Source organism: Orycteropus afer, unplaced genomic scaffold (assembly GCF_000298275.1).
Source record: "Orycteropus afer afer isolate SDZICR_OR568_19922 unplaced genomic scaffold, OryAfe1.0 scaffold00055, whole genome shotgun sequence".
In the NCBI taxonomy this organism is placed as follows: domain Eukaryota; kingdom Metazoa; phylum Chordata; class Mammalia; order Tubulidentata; family Orycteropodidae; genus Orycteropus; species Orycteropus afer.
Genome location: NW_006921642.1, coordinates 1,267,643 through 1,287,620, shown reverse-complemented (window position 1 = coordinate 1,287,620; position 19,978 = coordinate 1,267,643). Strand labels below are relative to the sequence as shown.

The 19,978-nt window shown below is 36.6% G+C and overlaps 1 protein-coding gene across 1 annotated transcript in view; it reads right to left on the bottom strand.

The window, feature by feature from the left end:
- The window catches only part of COL4A1 (collagen type IV alpha 1 chain), a 194,788-nt gene that overhangs the window by 93,405 nt on the left and 81,405 nt on the right, over positions 1–19,978 (bottom strand). Inside the window, exon 2 of the mRNA XM_007938912.2 lies at positions 19,020–19,079. Coding sequence (XP_007937103.1) covers positions 19,020–19,079 — 60 coding nt within the window. The remainder of the gene's footprint in view (positions 1–19,019; positions 19,080–19,978) is intronic.

The following is a 19,978-nucleotide window of genomic DNA, read 5'->3' as shown; positions in this document are numbered from 1 at the left end:
GCCAGCCTTCTGGTTAGCAGTCAAGTGATATATGCATAGGACATACAAATATGAAAGGGGGTCTCTCAGAAACCATTAATAAGCATCCAGCTGCCAGGAAAATTTATTGAAAAGTTTTTCTTTGGTTTCTTTCTACTACATGTTTATAGGAAACATATACCTTAAGGTAATTTAATTCATTTTCCTGACTTTTGCCAGTTGTGAAGGAAAACAGAGAGTTTGTCCAATTTTTAATAGCTCCCAAAGAAGATGATAGCGTGGCATAATCTCCCTTGTTAACAATGTAAAGACTTCTCTACAGAGGGCTCTCATGAAAATTAAAATGAATGTGTCTGCCTAACCTATTACCTTACATTCTGCTTCTTTTATACGGATTTAAACATTATCTTTAAGGCAGAAAACCAATTTAGCATAAAATGTCCCATACTGCTGGCTTGAAGCCTTATTCACTGTGGCTCCATAGGTTGTACACTTTGCATGCTGTAGTGGATAAGGCACAGTCCAGCCAGAGCTCTGCAATGGCCTTGCAAAAACAAAAACCAAAACCCATTGCCATTGAGTGGATTCTGACTCATAATGACCCTGCAGGACAGAGCAGAGCTGCCCACGGCAACTCTCTGGGACAGAGTAGAACTTCCCCATAACGTTTCCAAGGCTGTAATTATGGGAGCCAACTGACTCAGATTTCTCTCACAGAGCGGCTGGTGGGTTTAAACCACTGACCTTTTGGTCAGCAGCCAAATGCTTTAATCACTGCACCACCAGAGCTCCTAGGATTTGCAAGGCTATAATCTATCTTTATGGGAGCAGTCTGCGACATCTTTCTCCTGCAGAGTGGCTAGTGGTTTCAAACCACCAAACTTCTGGCTCACAGCGGAGGGCTTAACCACTACACCACCAAAGTTCCTTTCCACTAGCCTGGCGAGGATTCTGTATTCAATATGCTCAGGGCTGAGTGGTACTCAGTGGTAGGGAAATCACCCCTAAAATAAGCAGAGACCAGTGTTTTATTTGCTTTTGTTTGGCATGCAACCTGCAGTAGCCAATTAACAACCACAGACCTAGCCAAAGCTCACCTGGGCCGCCCCAGCCATCAACAGTGATTAACAGCAGGTACTGTACTGAGGTGGCTTCTTGTGAGGTACTGCCCCGCCTGCATTAGAATATATATTTTAAAAAAATGAAGCCAATCCTCAAAGAACTAGGATAGACACCCTGTGAATTTCTAAAGAGTTGAACTCTGAGAACTGAAGCGGAATGACAATGCTTAGGAGTCATTCAGAACTTGCACCTAAAACTGCAATTTTTAGTCATCATCACAGGTGGCTTTTCTGTTTATAAATTTCCATGAATTTTTTCCCAAATTCTCTGTCATGACCCAAATTAAAGTTTTAGGGGAAGAAGAGAGATTAAAGGAACATAAATAATTAACAAAATAACAACAACAAAAGGTTCATTCCTTTTTTACTTTGGACAAGAAAGAAAGTCTTCTCTCTGAGAAAATTTGATTTTTTAATTTTCATTACCTGCAAATAAACAATCCCAAGATTTAAGGAGATGTATTCTACATTGTTGGCATATTTGAGAAATACAAGCAGAAATACCATGATTAACAAAACAGCCTGTGGAGAGTTTTCATGTTACCATAATTGAGGATGTTGTTAAATTGAACTTGAAGATGTATGTGGGTGTGTGACAGTATATGTGGAAGTGCGTGTATCCTGCACAAAATCAGGACACATAAAAGTCAGGAAATGCGAAAATCTAGATCATGAATTTTTCTTTTTGTCTGTGATAACAATAAATATGAAAAAATGTGAAAGAAATACCCTAATAATTATTACAATTAATAATGCAGACGCATGCAATATAATCTTTGGGTTTGTTGTGTTGTTAGTTGTTGCAAAGTCCAATTCCAAGCCATGGTGACCCATGTGTTCTATGAGGTTTTCAGCTGTGACCTTTTGGAAGCAGACTGCCAGCTTTGGCAAATGGCAATTAAGGAATGAAACTCTTTATTTTGATTCGTTTCTTAAAACATGTGTTAAATGCAATTATCTATCAAAATTCACTTTTATGAGTGCTCTCACAGGTCCCCATTCTGTTTGGCGCTCACATGTGCTCCTATAGTCTTCTGCTTCTGCTATCAGAGCACTCTCATTTTCTATTTGTAGCTGAATTTTACATAAGAAAATAAGAATTTCTTGAGTTTTTCTACAATATGAAAGAGAGTTTTAAGAAACTCTTCTGCCTTATCTTATGAACTTTTCCCCAGTAACTACTTATGAAATTAATTATTTCTAAGCCTAGAACATTCTGTGTTGTTTCTCTCATGTCATCATGAGTCTTTATAGGATCAACAAAGTACCAACTCTTGCACTTGCAAGAGTCCTGAGGACTCTTCTTTTTTCAGCCCCTAAGTACACATAACATACATAGTTTTGATATCCCCAAATTACTTCCTTCCCCCGAACCAAGTTACTTGGCTCTATCTTATCACTAATAGCATTTTCCCCCAGGAAGTTGCAATAATTTCAAGACTCCATTAATCATGGTAAGAATCTAAAAGATAAGAACAGTTCCAAGGAGACTGAAACATGACAAATCAATTTTGCTCCTATAGTACATTATAATATTGGCAGAGCTCCAAATTTGACAAAACCCACTATTAGCTAAACATTGTTAATTTGAAAAATCAGAGGTTACAGCAATCTAAATTAATAAATAACTGAGTTTTAACCTATTTTCAGTAAATGCCATTTATTCCTTTAAAACTTCCAAGAAAAAAATTAAGCAAAATGTTGAAAGCTTGTTTTTTAGGGGGGAGTCCAAATCTTGCTTTTTAAAACTAAATAAATTTTAAAAAGCAAATAATACAAAGTAACGGTGAAAAATTAACACAATAAATGTTGTTGTCATTCAGTGGATTCTGAGTTATAGCGACACTATGAGACAAAGTAGAACAGCCCCACAGGGTTTCCAAAACTATAATCTTTAAGGAAACAGATTGCTACATCTTTCTTCCATGTAGTGGGTTCAAATTGCCCACTTTGAGGTTAGCAGACAAGCGCTTAACCACTGCGCCACCAGAACTCCTTAACATAATACTTTTTAAATACTTAAAAAAAACAGCTTTCTCTTAGCAAGTCACCTTTTACCTCAATGTTGTTCACAAAATTGGCAAGCCAATTTCCAAAGATAATGTGGAGATATATGTTCACCCAGAGATTTGGCCAAATTAACAAAGAATTAAAATAGTAGAATCTTAATGTCATTTTTACTATACTTATATATTGTAGAAGTTTTAAAGGTAAGATTTATAGGGCAATTTTCTTGCTTTTTAGAAATTCCTGGTTATTTCATGTTAATAGATAAAACAGTAAGCTCTTTGGCTGGAAAGTAATACTCAGTAACAGACAAATGTATTTGAGTTTGTAAATCAGTAGGTATTAACTTTCCTCATAAAAAGCAGATTAAAGTTTATGGAGTATAAAAATATATGATAATTTTCCATATTGGAACTTTTTAAATAAATCAAGTAGAGGATAGATAAATGTATGTGTGTGTGAGAGAGAGAGAGACAGAGAGAAAGAAAGAAGGAAAGAGAAAGATTGATTGAGAGAGAGACAGATGTATCAAGAGAAAGGTTAGGCTGTACCTAGCTTCCAAGGCTCCCCTCATTTCCCTGTCCAGGTTCTGAAGCATCTGACATACTGACAGAAGCAATTCCTTTTTGACAAGAAGAGGCTGATTAATTAGAAGTGCCCTGAGGTGGCCTTCACTGTTCTTCTGAATCTGATATAAAATTGCTAATTTTGTAAAAATTCTGAGCACTCACAAGAATTCCAAACCCATGAGAGCCCACCAAGGCATCCTTCAAAGAATATGTAGGTTTCCAAACGCAAGGATTCTCCACAGGGATTGGCTCAGCACTTTTTGTGAAGAAATAGATTAAAAGTAATCACCTGTTTAACAGCTGTTTGCTATTCCATGAAAAAAAATACTTCAGTTGAGGTTTTAGTTCAGAATTAGAATTAACAGGCATAACAATGACAGGGAAATCGCCAGATATCAGTGTTTTAGGTGTTCACAGTACGAAGGCCAATCACCAGGAATCTTCTCTTGGGTTTTCAATGCCGGAGCTGTTACTGCAGTCCTTTAGATTTCTCTAAATATACTTTTAAAGGCCACACGACGTTTCTCAGCTATGTACGACTTCCCAGAGCCCAGCAATCTTAAAGTCATCCACGACTCTATAAGAGGGAGTGGATGATACAAACATGGTATGGCATAAGGAAACAGACACTACTCCTTTCAGATCTAAATAAATATTGCTGAATATAATAACTATTGAGCAACTTACCAAGTATTTGCTTAGAGAATAAAATTACTTAAGTTCTTCTAGATCTTACTTAATTTTGTCTTTGGATATAATAGACACCTAAGGAGAGTGTACCTATGTCAGGAACAAAATGGTGGACAGATAGGAAATGACATGTATGTTATCTGTCACTGTGTGAAGCAAATTCCTAAAAGACAAAATTCATTTTAAACTATACTTGTTTAATAGCGTAGTCTGTTTGAAGCATTACTTGGAATGTAGGATTAGTTTTTATATTTATATTATTAGACACTTATTTTCTGACACATTGTACTTCATAGACTACTGCTGATTTCTCTCTATCCTCTCAAAACCTTTGAGGGGACAAAAGAGCTATGGTGTCCCCAGTCTCCAAGTTGGGGGATTTCATTTTTAAATATTTGAAAGCTATACACTTTAGATTAAGAATGTAACTCGATAAAGGCAAGTAAATGAGACATGAAAGGAACGAACACTTACGTCTGATACCATTTTCATAAATCATAGGCTACACTGTCCTTCTCTCAATTCTCTGTATTTATCTAATAGTAAGAACAACAACAACAAAAAGTGATAGTTGATAAATCGTCTCCAGGCTAGGGTAATCATCAGAGAAGTTGTTTAATAAAGTTATACAGAATTTAAATAAAGTATTTCAAATACTATCACCCACCTCCCATCCCCAAATAAAATGATTTTAGAAGAAATGAAGACCTAAAGAGATCAGCAAATGGAGAAAGCATGCCCATAATTTCCCAAATATGATTGCATCAACTCAGCAATCACAGCACTTTTCAAAACAGAAAAATTGGAGATAAACCAGATGGTATTTGGGGCTTAAGAAACTTTAATCTTCAAATCAGTAGACTTGAAGAGAAACTAATGACAAAAGTACAATGGTTAAATATTGCTGAGTCACAGTTACCCTTTTTCTCAGAATACATCATTGAAATAGTATTTGACACTAAGGAAATGGCTACTTGTAAAATAACCCATTATAGGCCTGACCTTCCTTTCCTTAAAATTAATGGAGGTTCTGACATTTACTACATACCAAAGTTCCTTTTGATAAAATAACATTTTACTGTAGAAAGGCCGGTAATGATGAAGTGTTAAAGTATCTTCTGGCATTTAAAGACTTAAAATCAGAGAACAGTAGATATTTAGATTTGGAAGGATCTTAGAGATCACATTCCAACTCTTTCCTGTTGCAGATTTTCAACTTTAAATCAAAATGACTAGGTTTTTTAATTAAAAAATTTACACCCAATCACAAGGACACATAAATATGGCTGCCAGAAATTTTAATTGTTAGAGGGCAAGGACGCGTGAGATGTGATTTATACCCCCAAATCCAGGATAAAATTGCCCAGGACTTCCCTCTTCTGATATTCACCTGGTTCTGGATGCTCCACAAGGCAAATATTTGCCTCAGTAATAGAGCACTGAAGTCTTTGTGTGGTGCCAATGGTTAATGTGCTTGGCTGCTAACTGAAAGGTTGGAGCTTTGAGTCCACCCTTGGAAGAAAGCCCTGGCAGTCTACTTGTAAGAAACCAGCCACTGAAAGCCCTATGGGTCACAGTGCTACTCTGACACACAAGGGGTCACCATGAGTTGCTGTTGAATCAAAGGCAACGGGGGAAAAAATAGCATTAGTGCTCATCTTCAAAGTGGCCACTGCCATCAACCCTTTTGGTTCTAATTTCATGATCATCACCATCCTCACTTGATCCAACCAGTTCTCCTTGCCTCCTTTCCACAGCATCAAATCCATTATGAGTTCCCAAGAGCAGCTACAGTGGTGGCACATCAGTGATAGCCACATCCAAAACTTAAGATTCAAGAAAAAAGAAAAGACCCAAGCTGAAAGCAGAGAGAGTCCAAGTCAGAGCACAGGGGGTAGTAAGGCGGTGGAAGGGATTATTGGAAAGAACGGGTGGGTGCATGAAAGAGAGATACTGAGCAGAAAGAAAGCACGTAGGCAGGTGCCAGGCAATGTGTGCCACAAAAAGGCATGCCACGAGACATAGAAAATAAAATGGGTGTGCATGTCAAAGAAAGTATGTGCATGTGAACAAAGACGAAGAGACATGGTACAGAATGTGAAAAATGAGAAAACAGAAAAGCATATAAATAATGGGAAAGGATTAGGAATGTTTGGTGGGAGGAACATAAAGAGTAGGATTTTAAAAGAAAGAGAAAAGGGATGCAGTTTTGGCCCATGTAGTGACCATGTAAAATTCTCCTCTCACATCAACACTGTGGATATTGTATTTTCAGAATCTTTTGCAGAAGCCAAATGGCTCTTCAAGTCAGTAGGCCACACTGCATTCTCAGATATCTCATGCTTCAGCCGATGTCATCATGCCCCTGGATCCTGAAGGACCCAAAAGGATATAATGAATAGATCAGGTTCCTCAACAGAGATGAGCAACCTAATATCCATAAAAAAGAAACATCATTGCTTTATTTTATGGCCCAAGATCTGACTTTAGAATGTTATTATTAGCTTTTGCTGGAAGTGTTTTTTCTCCCTAGCCATGTATTACTTCTGCCCTGGCAAGCAAGACATTTTAGTTAGATGTCTAGCCAGTGTCTCTTGCAAAGAACTGAGTGTCCTGGATCTGAATATCTGAAGGCAGAATGCTGAGCCCCAGGAAGGAAAGACATCCTCCAAAGAGCCCTACTGAGTGAGACTTTAGGGTCATAACCTGCTCCAATTTGTTCCCATGTCTTCGTGTGTGTGGTCTAGAAAGGAAATAAGGAGTACTCATTTTTACCAAGAGCCTCTATATTTGAAATTGGAGCAAGACACCAAACTGTTCTACGTTCCAACTCCTTATCTGGAAGAGACAGAAAATAATACTTGCCACCCACATCACAGACAAGATGATTTATGAAGCAATGTTTATTAAATGCCATGAACTAGCATAAAAGGGGATATATCCAAAAGTCTTGATTTAAAAGCATATATATCATTCCTCAGCCTACTTGTTTAGGAGACATATAGTCTGGGAACAGATTCATCTATGTACCTCCCATCTTTGCCCATGAAATACTGATCAGATTAGAGAAAAGAAGCTCAGTATAAGACAACAGAAACTCCCAAGGGCTTAAGGAAGGACACACATTCTGCTTTTTGCCAAACAATTTCACATTCATTTGAAATATGGCCTTTAAAAATCTCTGGGGGGTGTCATATATGGAAGTGGAAAAAGGAGAGAAGACTGAGAAGGGGCAGAGTTTTCAACAGCAACTTCCTGAGCTATCAAATTTTCCTCCAAAGAGTAGCGACTAGGGTCTTAAATGTGGTCATCTAATATGCAACTGTTGGTCTCTCCTCACCTGCAGCAAAGAAGAGTGAAGAAAAAGACTCAAGGAAACAATTAGCCTAAAGGGCTGATGGACCATGCAAACCATAGCCTCCACCATCCTGAGACCAGAAGAACTAGAGGGTGCCTGGCTCTCACCACTGGCTGCTCTGATCAGGATCATAATAGAAAGTCCTGGACAGAGAGGAAGAAAACATATGTAGAATAAACTTCAAAATCACACACACAAAAAGACCAGATTTACTGGTCTAACAGAGACTGGTGGAAACCATTAGTCTGTGGCCCTTAGGCACCCTTTAAGCCTGGAACTGAACCCATCTCTGGAGATCAATTTCAGGCAAACAACAGACAGGGTTGTAAAGTGAATAATATACCAGGGAGGAGTGTACTCTTCAGTACAACCAACCACACTAGACCTAAACGGCATCATTTGCCCAAAAACAAAGTTCAAAAAGCACAAAGGGGCAGGAAAGAAACACAAATGGAAATGGGAAATCCAGGGACGAAGTGAGAAATGTGCTGTCACATTGAGGGGATCGCAATGAACGTCACGAAACAAAATGTGTATAGATTGTTGAATGGAAAATTAATTTGTTCTGTAAACTTTCACCCAAACTACAGTTAAAAAAATAATAATTCCACCCAAATTCAGGGCAAACATGATGATAAAGAGAGAAACAAAGTTTTGAGGTCTAGCTCTGGTGCTAACATCTATGGAGCATGTGCCCAAATGCAAGGTGCCTGTTGGTGAAAAGTTCTGTTTGAACTTCTTTGATCCCTATCCACCCCAGATCAACTTCAATCCCCACTGACATCCATTCTCACAACATTGTCTTCTTTTCCTTCATAGCTCTTAGTTGTTGTTGTTGTTGTTATTTGCCGTGGAGTCGGCCCCGACTCATAGCGACCCCTCCTTGGGTTTCCGAGGCAGTATCACTACGGAAGTAGGATTGCCCAACCTTCCTTCCGAGGAGTGGCTGGTGGGTTTGAACCGCCAGCCTTCTGGTTAGCAGTCAAGTGCCTTAGCCACTATGCTACCAGAGCTCTTAGTAGGACATTCAATTACGGGTTTATTTGTCCTGTTCTTCATTTAATGTTTTCCTTTGCCATGAGACTGTAAGATCCATGAGTGCAAGTACTATGTCTTTTTTTTTTTTTTACTAATCACTAGCTAATCGCATCAGCATTATGCCACCCCATAACAAAAGCTAAGTAAAAATCTGCTGAATGGATGAATGGAATGGGATGGGATGCTTGGCAGAGCTTTTCTGGCTCAAGTAGTTTATACCTATTATGTAGAGTTTTAACTCCTTTACCAGTCTTCTAGGGAAAACCTAGAAGAAAAATCAAGCATTTAGCCATCCAGATATGAAAGCCACATCAAACCCACTCACATCAAACTAAAGGCCATGGATTTCTTACTTAGATTTAGTGTACTAGCACACAGGCATAACATGCTATGGTGCCCCATGTAAAAAAAAAAAAAAAAAATATATATATATATATAGAGAGAGAGAGAGAGAGAGAGAGAGAGAGAGAGAGCAAATCCTTAAGATCTAACAAAGAATGTATGAGAAATTCATTTCTAGCATTCATTACCAAAAACACCTTTCATCTATTTGTACAGTGATCTGTATGCATGAGAAGTTGGCAAAATCTCATGCTAATAAAGGAGAATCCCTAGGGAGGCATGATTTCATCACAGCATTTTAGAAATTAGCCAAGAACCATTGTTAGCTTCCCATGTCAGATTATCATGTGAAGAAATCTAGAGTCAATTGAATATGGATAAACATTATACTTTTACAGAATTATGTGGTTAACCAATGAACATAGGTTAAGCCATAAGTGGATATAGTGTCCAAGTACACCTTTAAATTTTTGATGGATTTGCCAAATGGGAAAAATAAACAAAGGGGCACCACTTCCCCTATAGTCATCTGGTTTGCTCATTAACTGTGACTAATTCTTCCTTTGTTTAATTGCACATTGTGCTAAACCACTTCACAAGGATGAGGGTTCTGTTAATATCATTTTTGAGGGTGAAATTCTCCACACCCATACTACATAATTATCTAGCATCATGCTGTCTGGAAACTTATTTTGAAAGCTCATGATATTGTACCAACAAACCAGGAAAAGAGTCCATTTGTACAGTTTTCATCTGTCAGGGTTTGTTTTATGTTAAGTCTTTGATCTTGAATTAAGACATAAGTAAGTCTCATTTTGCTCTTTAAAAAAAAAAAAAAAAAGGGATAGTTTCCTGGTAGCCTATGTTTTCTCAGGATCATGTTTACAAAAAAAGGTTTTTTTTTTTCCATAAATAGTCGAGACAAGGACTGCTAGTTCTTGACATCACTGATGACAGAGTGTACTGTCCTCTAAAAATCACAGAATGTGATACTCCATTCAAGATATTTAATTTCCTACTCCTCCTAAACATGGAAACAAACACAACTCATGCTATTTTTAAAGCTGAACTGTAGGAAAAGAAAATTCCAAATACAGTTACAAATAAAAATATACATATATTTTATGATAATAACCTATTGCAAGTTTAACAATTAGGTCTCAGAGGCACATAACAGAAAGGCAAATTTATTTAATGGAAAGGCATCTATCAGTAAGTCTTGTGTGCAGAATAACATAAATTCACTTAACAAGGATCCATTTTTCAATGATTTCCTATGGTGTACTGTTGATATTTTACTCTGGATTCAGGTATTTTTTGGGGAGAAAAAAAAAAAACCTTTGTTTTTTTAAAATACTATTAAAAAAAAGTTAACTATCAAAAAGTTAAAAGTAGGTGAATATGGAAACTCATACTGATTCTCACGATTATCCTGCCAGATGATGATTCATGTGAAGTATGTGGAAATGGGAAGTAGGGGACATCTGGAAAGAATCTTGGCATTATATGACACCAGACAAAACATGGAAAAGGAAAAGAGTGTTTATTAACTTACATAGCCAGCTAATGGGAAGAGAAGTATACTATCAAATCCAGCAGGTGAGATTACTGGCACCCAAAGTACTTAAAGTAAGACATCTTGAGGTGTTGGAATCCATGATAAGGCAAAAATAAAGTTTTCCTTTAAAGAATATCTAGAGCAAGGAAATTTGGCTGAATGGGGAGAGAAGAGTTGGACAACATTTGTCAGTGTATGTATATCAGAGAAAGGAGTTAACAAAAATGTGCTGCATTACTGTGAGTGTTTGGGAATTGAATAGAGGGAGGGTTGGTTTTCCTTACATTTTAAGGAATTCTGGAAATGGATGATAAAATCACAACATTGACTAGAAATTAGATAATTCCAGAAAGACCTCCCAAGTAAGTACATCTCATTTTTCTTTTACCAAAGCATCCAAAAGCTACAAACATACTACCTAACATTCCTGCTATGATTCTAAAAACATTCTAAAATCTCATTAAAGTCCTGAAAGTGCTTCTGTCATTGAGTAGAAAGAGTCAATTTCTTTGGTCTTCAAGCTTTCATTTATGAATTGAGAAATGTCAGCTACAGGGTCTCTAGTAACCTCTGATGTCTAGATTGTCTGAAATTGAGCCAAGGAGAAAAGTCTTCCCTTACATCTATCACAACTTTAAAACACAGCTATTACTAAAATTACATGTGTATGTAAATAGTTATGACAGTTTAAATTTCCTGAATGTGTTTATGTACACTATCTTGTATTTGTTCCTTTTAGTGCACAGGGAAATATGCAAGCCAAATATCATTTACCCTTATATTAGGATAACTTGGTTAAAATTATTTGATAAAACACATTTAACTATTAAATGGTGAAATTAACACTACAATCAAGGTTTTTATTCTACCAAATTATTCTTTCCTAAAGGATGTCCTGATTTGAGAAATAAAAAGGGTCTGTGGTCAAATACATTTGGGGAATTGTATATATCATCTTTCTTTTTGAATATTCAGAAGGCACATGAGCTTATCAAAGGTTCTGAAATGTCTTAGAGTTAAAAAAAATCCACTTAACTTTAACTCAGTGTTCCCCAGACTCATTTTACCATCAAACTCTCTTTGCCTTATCATCCCAAAGGTAACATTATTATCATCCTAAAGGGAGTCTGGGGAGCTCTGGCAGCGTAGTGCCTAAGGCACTCGACTGCTAACCAGAAGGCTGGCGGTTCAAACCCACTAGCCACTCCTCGGAAAGAAGGTTGGGCAATCTACTTCTGTAGTGATACTGCCTCGGAAACCCAAGGAGGGGTCACTATGAGTCAGGTCTGACTTGACAGCATCTAACAACAACAACTCCATAGGTATGTTTAAAATCTTTATAAAAATAAACAATCAGTCTCAAAAATATTAGAAATAATTTTAAAAATGTTTGATCACTAACTGAACAAGTCTTAACAGTTAATTAAATAGTAACCCTCCTAATATTTTATAGCAGTGCCCCTGGATATTGTAAATGGTTCAGAGTTCTATCACTAGCTGAAAAGTTGATGGTTCAACCAATCATAAAGCACCTCAGAAGACAGACCTAGCACTCTGCTTTTGAAAAGGTCATGACCTTGAAAATACTACAGAGCAGTTCTACTCTGCACACATGGGGTCTCTATATGTCAGAATCGACTCTATGGCAACTCACAACGTTTTATACAAGTAGGGCTATTTAGTGCATTTTTACTTCATATATTTTGTATCTTGAAAGTAAATAAATGGAATTTCTTTTTAAACGTATTAGATTTGTGAATTTCACTAGTTCAAATCTGGCATGGTGCCTGACACATAGTAAGTTAATAGGTCTCAGAGGTAGATGACAAGTGTTAACATTGTTATTGTCAATAATTCATTATTATTAGTCCAAATCAATTAATATATTCAAAGTTCCAAGGAGATAATTGATTTGAGAAAATACTAACTATCAAGAAGGAAACACAACACTTTTAACATTTAGAAGAATGATTAATATCACTTCATTTATGCAAAAGAAATGTCAATATTACGATACAAATAATAGAAAGATTTATGAAGATTTGTTCTTAAATAATCTTTGTGAGCCCTAGTCTATTCTATACAGATACTAAGGAAAATAACGAAAAGAAAATAGCTAATTTATATATGAAGCATAACACATAGAGGGCTCTATTCTTATAATTTTATTTCATAATGAAATTATGGCTAAAAATATTCCCATTATTAACCATATACAAATTAAAAGAAAGAACAGTGAAAAGAATATATTTATGAATAGAAGAGTATGGAATTTTCAAAAAATGCCAATAGAATGTAGTCTGTTTCTCTAAGAGACATTTCATTTATAATTTAATGACAGCTAAGAAAACAGTTATTACCTTAGGAGAAATCAAGACCTTTATCTCAAAAGTAATGCTAGATTCTAAAGGATTTTTGACAATTTGTTGAAACTCAGCAAAAAAAAAAAAAAAGAGTAGAATGATATATATGATGTGCCAGAAATAACAGAATTCTTATGTATACACTAAGACATACAATATAATACCTAAACCCTGAATCAAGTAGAGACTGCATTGCAATGTCTCTGGCAATAGCAGCTAATGGAAGATAATCAATGACAAATGCCACATATAATTGGAAAAATTGGAAAATTTAGCTTATGATTAAATTTTAGTTATGAATAGATGGATAATATTCCTTGTAGAGATTTTTTTCTTTCCTTTTTATCATATCCGTGAGAGCAAGAAACTGAAAATACCTGTATGTATTATGAAAAGTGTCTAGCAAAGTAGCAACTGAACAATACATGTTGATTGATTCATTGTATTTCTAAAGACTGACAGAGGAATTCCAAAAGCAATTCTGAGTAACCTACCAAAAGGGACACACAAAAAAGTCTTTCCAGATGCAGAAGAGGCTAATGAACAATGGATAATCACAGTCTTTTCACCACATCTACAATGCACAATAAATATGGCCCTGATTTCTTTGGGGAAATCAACAGGGTATGCCAGTAAGTAACAAAGATCATTAAATTTTAACCATAGCGACGAATTTGCTATAGGATAGGAGTATATGTCAGGATTTTCTAAAAGAAGGGTGGAGATGGGGTGGAGGAGTAGGATGCTAATCATTCTAACATTTAAAGAAATCATTATTATTATTTCATCTACTACATAGGTATACAAGTGTTCTTGCATATCTTGATGCAGACCTGAAAAATTTTTACTTCAAAATGCCTCCCCTCAAGGTTTTTATTCTTAATAATGTATGGAATAAACATTCCCTCAGTGAAATGGAATGCTTGTTATTCTGGGCTGGGCTTCCCCCAACATGTCTCAGGTGGGGAAGTGGGCCTCAGACTTGGGCAGATGACCTGTCTGACCCACTCTGCATCAAAAACAAGGTGGCTCCCTGCGGTTTATTTTTTTAGCCAGACTTGAAGCCCAAGTTGACTCTCCTCTCTAAAACAGGAACTGGGAGGTCTGCCCAAGGCCCCAAAGGAATAGATTCATTTCTTTCTGGTCCTCCAGCAATCCTTTCCATCATTACCAATTTAGAGAAAGGCCTCAGAAAGGTATGCTTTCCTTGGCGAGTGGCCATCGGAAGAGTGCATGTACCATGGACTCAGTTCGAGAGCAATAAGCACTTGCTCAAGACTTCAGGATGTTCTTAAACATGTATTTCCTTTGATCTCTCAGATCAGGATCTTCTTATCTTGAAGAATGAAAACTGATTCATGCTCTCATTAGCGCTGTTACTTGCCTCTATTAGCTACAAGAGATTGGTCGAGTTCAGTGGTTCTCAACCTGGGGCCATTTTGCCCCTCTCCAGGAGATAACTGGTAATATCTGGATATATTTCAGCTGTCATAATTGATGTTGGGTGCTATTAGCATCTAGTGAGTAGAAATCAGGAATGTTACTAAACCACCTACAATGTAGGACATACACACTCCATGCACACAATAAGGAATTCCACACCGTTGCCATTGAGTCAATTCAGTACTGCCCCATAGGGTTTCCAAGGCTGTAAATCTTTACAGAAGCAGACTGCCACATCTTTCTCCTCTGTAGCCGCTATTGGGATTGAACTGCCAACCTTTTCGTTGACAGCACAGCACTTAGACACTGTGCCATGAAGGCTCCTATCTGGGCCAAAAATGTCAATAGTGCTGAGGCTGAGAAACCCCAGATGGATGATTTCTTCAACTATAAAATGGGTATAGTAATATCTCCCTTGAAGAAGTTTTTGTAAGAGTTAAACATCATAAAGCATATATGGATCTAGCCCTATGCCTGACCCAAAGTAGGTACTCAGTAGATTATCAGTCCCTTTCTCTTTCTTGTTCTCACATTCATAAGATAGATTTTTTTTTTCTTGGATAATGTCTGTTGTACATGAACAAAGGCTATAATTTGACATTAAGATGAAGACCGAGAAGGGTTTATAAGGAGTTATGATATGGGATCTCTAATGCTTATGTCAACTGTATAGAGAGTTAAATGGCTGGGGATACTATGAGCCATTACCATAACAATAGAAAAGGGTATCCTGTACAAAGTTAGTGCACCAAGCAACGTTAAATTCTTCCCAGATTTCCAGGGCCAAAAACTGAATCACTTCCAGATTGGCCCCAGACTTCACCAACAATTTCAGATCAGATAAGGTCCACACTATAGATAAAAAGACAGCAGTTTCATTTTCAAAAGCTCTCTGCTTTGAAAGCAATCTGGGATTGTACTATCTGATGACTCTATTACTGCTGAGCCAACCCAATGTGCAGAAAGAAACTGTGATTTATAGGCAGTCTAATTAGTAATAACAGGATAATGTGCTTCTTTCCCACATCTTTGGCATGCATCTGGGTATAGGTGGGGTTAAAGTATATGAGATACTCAACGCAGTTCTCATTATTGGTTAGAAATACTGTAATTCTGATTCATGAACACTGTGTATGGTCCCAAGACTGTGGCTTAAGGATGTCTCTTACAGCAGTCACTATATTAGCAATGATCAAATTTCTTCTATGATAGCATTTATCAACTGGCCATAAGAGCTGTGATCTTTGATTAATGTAGTTAAATTAAAATTGTAGTCTTTAACCATATGTTTGACAGATGAACCTACTCTGTATTCAAGAATGTCTGGTGAATTAGTGGACACAACATATGCCTGGATCCTACTTTACCCAGGAAGCTTTCCTTTCATTTTATGATTCTAGGTCACAGAGACCACTCTCTTCTCGGAACAACTGTAGCATCTACTTTCTCTATTGCTTCTCCTGGAATGTGATGATTTACTCCCACCTGATTTATTTATTTAAGGAGCTCTGGTGGTGCAGTGGGTAAGGCATTTGGTTGCTAATCAAAAGGCTGGTAGTTGGAACCCACCAGCCGCTCCATGGGAGAAAGATGAGACAGTCTGTGTCTGTAAAGAATACAGCCTTCCCTATGGAGGTCACTATTGGAGTTGACTCCATGGCACAGAGGGGTTTTTTTTTTTGGTTTTTAGTTTGTTATTATCTAATGTGCATATGTCTTACCTCTCTACTATAACTTTTGGTTCCTCTTCTATTTTCTTTTTTTGATATTTGCATATTCAAAGAATATAATAACTTCACATATAAACATGGGCTTCCATGGCTAAAATATTTGAAAGGTATCTTATGCAAACTCTATTTTAGCAAAACACAATTCATTTCCAATCGCACAGCAGTAACTCCTGGGAATACACACTGCCTTTTCTACTCTCTCAAACAGTTCAGGAAATCAGATTATCAAGCAAAAGACAAGCTTAACGTTTGATTTTTTTGAGTAGGCAAGATTTCAAAACTAATCAATTTAAATCGATAACATTCCCACACTGCTGAGGGCTCTGGAAGAACACAAAGCCATGTGTACAAAGCCAAATTAATTACCTAAGAGAAAACATCTGAAGATATGAGCAGCCATCCAGGGAAGTGGGGAAGTAAATGATTCAGTGAAGGGTTTTGGAAACTCGGTCAACAGTCTGAATTTTCAGAATTTTTTTATTGAACTCAGCGTGAAATGCCTAATTTACTTTAATTACTTGATAACTCTGAGATTATAACATTAGCAATGATCTTTTACAATGGATTTTATATATAATATGTGGAAAAAATAAGATATTCTGACAATTAATCATATATCCATGGGAAACAGTACTTAGCCAAAAGAGACTTGGCAATTTATATTGGATATATTCCAGTTTCTATTGAGGCCATTGGCAGATTCTAAATAGCCAATAAGTTGAAGTGCTTCTAAGAAAAAAGTGGAAGAAACACATCTTAGAAACAATGATTTCCAATGTTGAGGCTGTGACTGTTGGTCCCTGTTAGGTAACTTTAATATCTGAGCTACATGGCTCCTACAGTCCTATTTTTAAATAAGTGAACCAAAATTAATTTAATTTGTACACAATTTTTTGAGAATTGAGATATTTTGAGAATATCACAATTGTAGACATTCATTAGTAACTGAAAATGAGGCCTGCATTTAAACTAACAGATTTAAATTGTGTGATTATAAACTATTTATTTTGCATTTATTTGGTATTTCTAGGATTTGGGGAGCTTTGAGAGTGTGTGGGAGATGGTAGTAGTTAAGGAAAACAAATCTCTCTTACTGACATGCCAGCCAAGAATAAATTTGTTATTTAACCTTGGGATGAGAGAAATGGAACAACATCTGAAATCCTATCTAAGGTAAGGACTATGTGTTTCACATCATTAAACTGATTAGTTTCACATTACTTCCAAAACAATAAGTGGAAGTTTAAAATTTCCTCTTTCAATGAGAGGAAGGACCCCTGGTCCTTGCTCAATGCTGTGTGAAACATGGAACCTAAAATATTTGTGTTCAAGATGAGAAAATATAGATCTTTCTATGTTTGTTGAACTGATACAATATTAAACCATTTAGCTATTCCTTGAGATTTAGAAAGGCTTTATTAAACTATTCAACAATGACATTCTTAAAAAATTCAGAATGGTTTATTCTACAGCTTGCCAATATTATATTTTAAATGTTTTGTTTCATAATAAAATGAAAAATTTAAAATCAGCAATGGAGAAGATTGGTTTGGAGGAAGCAGCTTCAGGCCAAGAGAAAGCATGGACAGCCTGAATTATTTATGTCTGTTTTCTCCTGGTAAAGGTTTGTGGCTGGTGCAGACAGTTTACACTTGACTACTAACTAAAAGGTTGGTGGTTCTAATCCACCCAGTGGTGCCACAGGAGAAAGGCCTGGCAATCTGCTTCTGCAGAGATTACAGCCATGAAAATGCTATGGAGTGGTTCTACTCCATGCAATGGGTTTGTTCTTCATTTTACTCTTTTGGTGTTATATCTTTATACAGCTTAGTGAGAGGTAGAATAAAATTTTACATCTTCCATTCCAGTCTCAAGTGGATCAACAGTGTGTTCTAATTCAAGGCATAGGTTGTGTCATAGTTGGTGACTGGCAAGGAAGAGAGTAGCACAAATCTAATGACACATCTTCTCTCTCACCAGACTTTTCACCTGGACTTTCACATGCCACAGCTTTTTCTGTGTCATGATAAACATGGATCTTGCCTCATGACTCCAATAGGTAATTTTGAAACTGAGAGATTAAAACTCTCATCCTTCTTGGATCAGTTATACGATACTGCCTCCTGAATCAGATGTTTCCCTGCCAGAATTCTCTGAAGATGTTTAGCCAATGCTGAATTGAAGTGGTTCAAGTCTATGATTAGGAATATAAAGTTATAAACAAGTCATGCTGAAATATATAATATGAAAAAGTAAGATATAATATAACTGAATAAGTCTACTTTGTTGTATTTCGATGAGTGGATTTTTTGTTAAAATCAAAATGAATCACATTAGAAAACATAAACTTGCTTTTAGGTGTGTAGAGATGGTCACGGATAGAAACATTCAGGAAACATCTAATTTGAATGGACAGTTCTCAAGTTCAATAGAAACTTTTGTTTATAAATAATGCCGAGTTTTGTTCTTACACGTCAATTCCAAAAAAGGCTATTAACTCACAATTTTTTTTGACAATATACTTGTTCATCCTAATGTCAAAAGAGAAAAACCAAACCCCATTTCTACGTCAATTACCACTAATGATTACAATCATTGGAATATAGCTATTAAAACTTGATTAATGTGCTTTAATATTCCTCAGAAATAACTTTAAGCCTGATTTTGCTTCTTTTGTATTGCTCTGGGGAAAAAATTAAAACAACAATAAAGTCTTAATATGAATTATTATTAGGTTACTTTTAAAGTGTTACTTTCTAACTATTTTCATGGTGATGTCAATTCAAAAGCAATACTTACTACTGAAATCTTGGTTACTTACCTTTTGTCCTTTTACTCCATGACAGTCACATTTTCCACAGCCAGAGCCACCACAATCACCCTGGAAGTAAGAGAAAAAGTATTTAAATAGGAGGCACTTTTCAAATTGAGGTCAATATTTCAATTAAAATTATTTCAGCATCTTTGCCTCTTTAAGAGATAATTACAACTCAGTTATTATGAGCACAATCTCAAAAAACATAATTCATGCAACTCTAATTTTGGTATCTGGAATCTGTGTTAATGTAGCTGTCATGTTTTTGTCTTTATGGTCCATCTCTTGCCTTAACAGACAAAGCAACACTTAAAGAAAACAAAGTGCAGAGTTACTCAGTCCAAAGAATGAAGGTATCACCTACGCTTTATACTTTTTTCAATTTCTATTAGCAAATGAATCGCCAAGGTATTGTTTTTAATAGAACATCATATAGATTTGTAGGGAGCTCTGGTGGCGTAGTGCCTAAGGCATTTGACTGCTAACCAGAAAACTGCTGGTTCAAACCTACCAGCTACTCCTCAGAAGGAAGATTGGGCAACCTACTTCCGTAGAGATACTGCCTTGGAAACGCAAGGAGGGGTCACTATGAGTCAGAATCGACTCAATGGCAGTAAGTTTGTTTGTTTGTTTGTTTTTAAATAGATTTGAAGGTCATGAAAATGGCTTGCTTCTGATTTGAGTTTCAGACCTAAGACCAAGTGAGGCTAAAAGATGCTGGATGGCAGACCCATGCTTTTTCACATCACATCCCCAGGGTCCCGCACAGTGCCTAGAATATGCTGTTGTTAGCCACCTCTGAGTCAGCCCCAGGTCATGGTGACTCCACGCACAATGGAACAGAACTCCACTCGGTCCTGTGCCATCCCCATGATCAGCTGTGGTTTGGACCATTGTGATCCATAGGGTTTTCATTGGCTGATATTTGGAAGCAGATCACCAGGACTTACTTTCCAGTCCGGCTT